This window comes from Malurus melanocephalus, unplaced genomic scaffold, assembly GCF_030028575.1.
Source record: "Malurus melanocephalus ecotype Western Australia unplaced genomic scaffold, MMel_1.1 scaffold_952, whole genome shotgun sequence".
In the NCBI taxonomy this organism is placed as follows: Eukaryota; Metazoa; Chordata; class Aves; order Passeriformes; family Maluridae; genus Malurus; species Malurus melanocephalus.
The window spans coordinates 51,515-53,647 of NW_026624184.1; the positions used below are offsets into that span (position 1 = coordinate 51,515).

A 2,133-nucleotide genomic window follows, 5' to 3' on the forward strand; every position below is an offset into this window, starting at 1 on the left:
ACACACCCCGGTGCCCAGGTTGTTGATTTCCACAGGGCAGCAAACAGTGAAGGAAGCGAGGAGTGAAAGCAGACAGAGCTGGGTGCGCAGGACACGTACCAGGAAAAGGATTTCACGTGTTCCTGGATCATGATCCACGTCTGGCCAAAATCATCTGATTTCCAGAGCTGCAATGACACAGGTGAGAGGGGCCAGTGGGACTGGGACACAAACAGATCCAATCCTAAAACAGACCCAATCTTAAAACTGACCCAATGTGTCCACAAACAGGCCCAATCCTAAAGCAGACCCAATCCTAAAACACACCCAATCCTAAAGCAGACCCAATGTGTCCACAAACAGACCCAATCCTAAAACAGACCCAATATGTCCACAAACAGACCCAATCCTAAACCAGACCCAATATGTCCACAAACAGACCCAATCCTGAAACAAATCCATTGTGACCATCCATGACCACCCTTGTGACTTCTTTTTATCTTGCAGCTCACAACTTTTCTAACAGAATAACCCAAACAGCAAGAAACCTGTCCTTCACCCTTTTTCCAGAAAGATTTCCCCGTTTCACATCCATGTTTTACCCACATTGCCTGTGTCTGTCTGAAGCTGCTGTAACTATTTTCAATCTTTACCCAACAGCTCCAGAAAGGAAAAAAAAAAATTTGTATTCAACAGCAATTTGTTATTCAGGACCCAAAGCCAAACCACAGGCCCACATGAAACACTGCAGAGGTCACCCTGCCTCCCTTGCCAGCGCTCTGGGGTTAGTTATAACCACAAAATTTGGGGTGGTGGATACAGCTGGGAGCAGGAATGGATGGAAAAGGGAAGGAATAAGACACCCTGGCAGTGTTATATCCTCATTCTCCAGTGGTAAGAACAAGATTGTAGGGAAGGAGGTGTCCTGGCCTATTTGGCACAGCTCTACATGCCAGATCAGACACTCTGAATGACCAAAGCAAGCACCCACATGGCCCTGGCACGAGACAGGGTGGCTCTCAGCTCTGGGGGACAGAGGTGGGTGCTGCTTTCCCACCTGAGCAAAGCGCTCACCTGTTTTTTAGGGTGAGACCTGTCGAAGCCCAGGAGGAGGTTGGGGTTCCTGCTGTGCAGGAGGAGGTCAGCAGCTCTGAAGGGAATGGAGAAGCCCTGGATGGTGTTGCAGAAGTCGGTGGTGATCCAGAGGTACGGGGCGAAGGCGTCCACGAAGATGTACTGGGGGTGGAGGGAGAAGAGAAGGTCAGAGCAGGGCTCAGGCTGGCAGAAATGAAGGTGCACACCCCAGGGGAGAGGAGAAGAATTTGGCTGTCCCAGCTCCATCTCTCCCACATGATACTCCTCAGTGTCACCAAACCACACAAGAAGTGCCACCTGTGCCCCAGGGACCCCAGGGGTTTCCAGGCTCCAGGGACAGCCCCAGCTGCCATTCCCCCTCACCCTCTTGTTGTCAGCAGGGCTGTGGTAGAACTGGGCGATGGCCACCTCGCTGCTGTTCCCCCCGTCGAAGCTGAACCTCTCYGAAATCTTCTTAAAACTCTTCCCATAGTCGTAGGAAACGTAAACCTGCCAAGGAGAAGCCCCACGATGAGAAGCATAAAGTTCTGGGCTCACTCCTGCCAGATCTCACAAAACTATAAGGCAGGGAAAGATCTGACATTTCCTGACCGTGCCTTGAACCCATGGGGCAGCACAGAGGATATTAAATTTATTTTGTGCCTCTGAACTCAAACTCATGAGTTTTGTGCCTCTGAACCCAAGCTCATGAGCCTTTTTTTGGTTTCTTAGGACACAAGAGCTGTAGGTCAGCAGGCGCCATCACCTTGCCTGGCCCAGAAGGTGCCCCTGGTTACTTACATCGCTGTTTTTGGGACCCAGCAAGGACAGGCTGTCCCTGGCCAAAGCCACAATCACGTTGCTCTTCTCTCCTGCCCAGTGAACGACCATCTGATTGTGGGAATCGTTGAGGCTGACCTGCAATGCCGAGGAGAAGGACACTCTGAGTCACAGCGTCACCCACGGGGACAGCAAACACCCTCTTGTGCCTCCCATCCTTGGAAATATCAGATTTTGGGTTAACTCACCCAAAGTGGCATCTCTCCTGAACGTGTTGGCAGAATGTGCCTAAAAGGGTAC

The 2,133-nt window shown here is 51.2% G+C and overlaps 1 protein-coding gene across 2 annotated transcripts in view; it reads right to left on the reverse strand.

The window, feature by feature from the left end:
* Window positions 1-2,133, reverse strand: part of SORL1 (sortilin related receptor 1) — a 46,352-nt gene that overhangs the window by 35,219 nt on the left and 9,000 nt on the right. For both annotated transcript variants that reach the window (XM_057386311.1, XM_057386312.1), the window contains exons 2-5: window positions 1,855-1,971; window positions 1,438-1,563; window positions 1,054-1,215; window positions 100-167 (exon numbers count right to left, since the gene is read on the reverse strand). In XM_057386311.1, coding sequence (XP_057242294.1) covers window positions 100-167; window positions 1,054-1,215; window positions 1,438-1,563; window positions 1,855-1,944 — 446 coding nt within the window. In that variant the 5' untranslated portion in view covers window positions 1,945-1,971. The remainder of the gene's footprint in view (window positions 1-99; window positions 168-1,053; window positions 1,216-1,437; window positions 1,564-1,854; window positions 1,972-2,133) is intronic.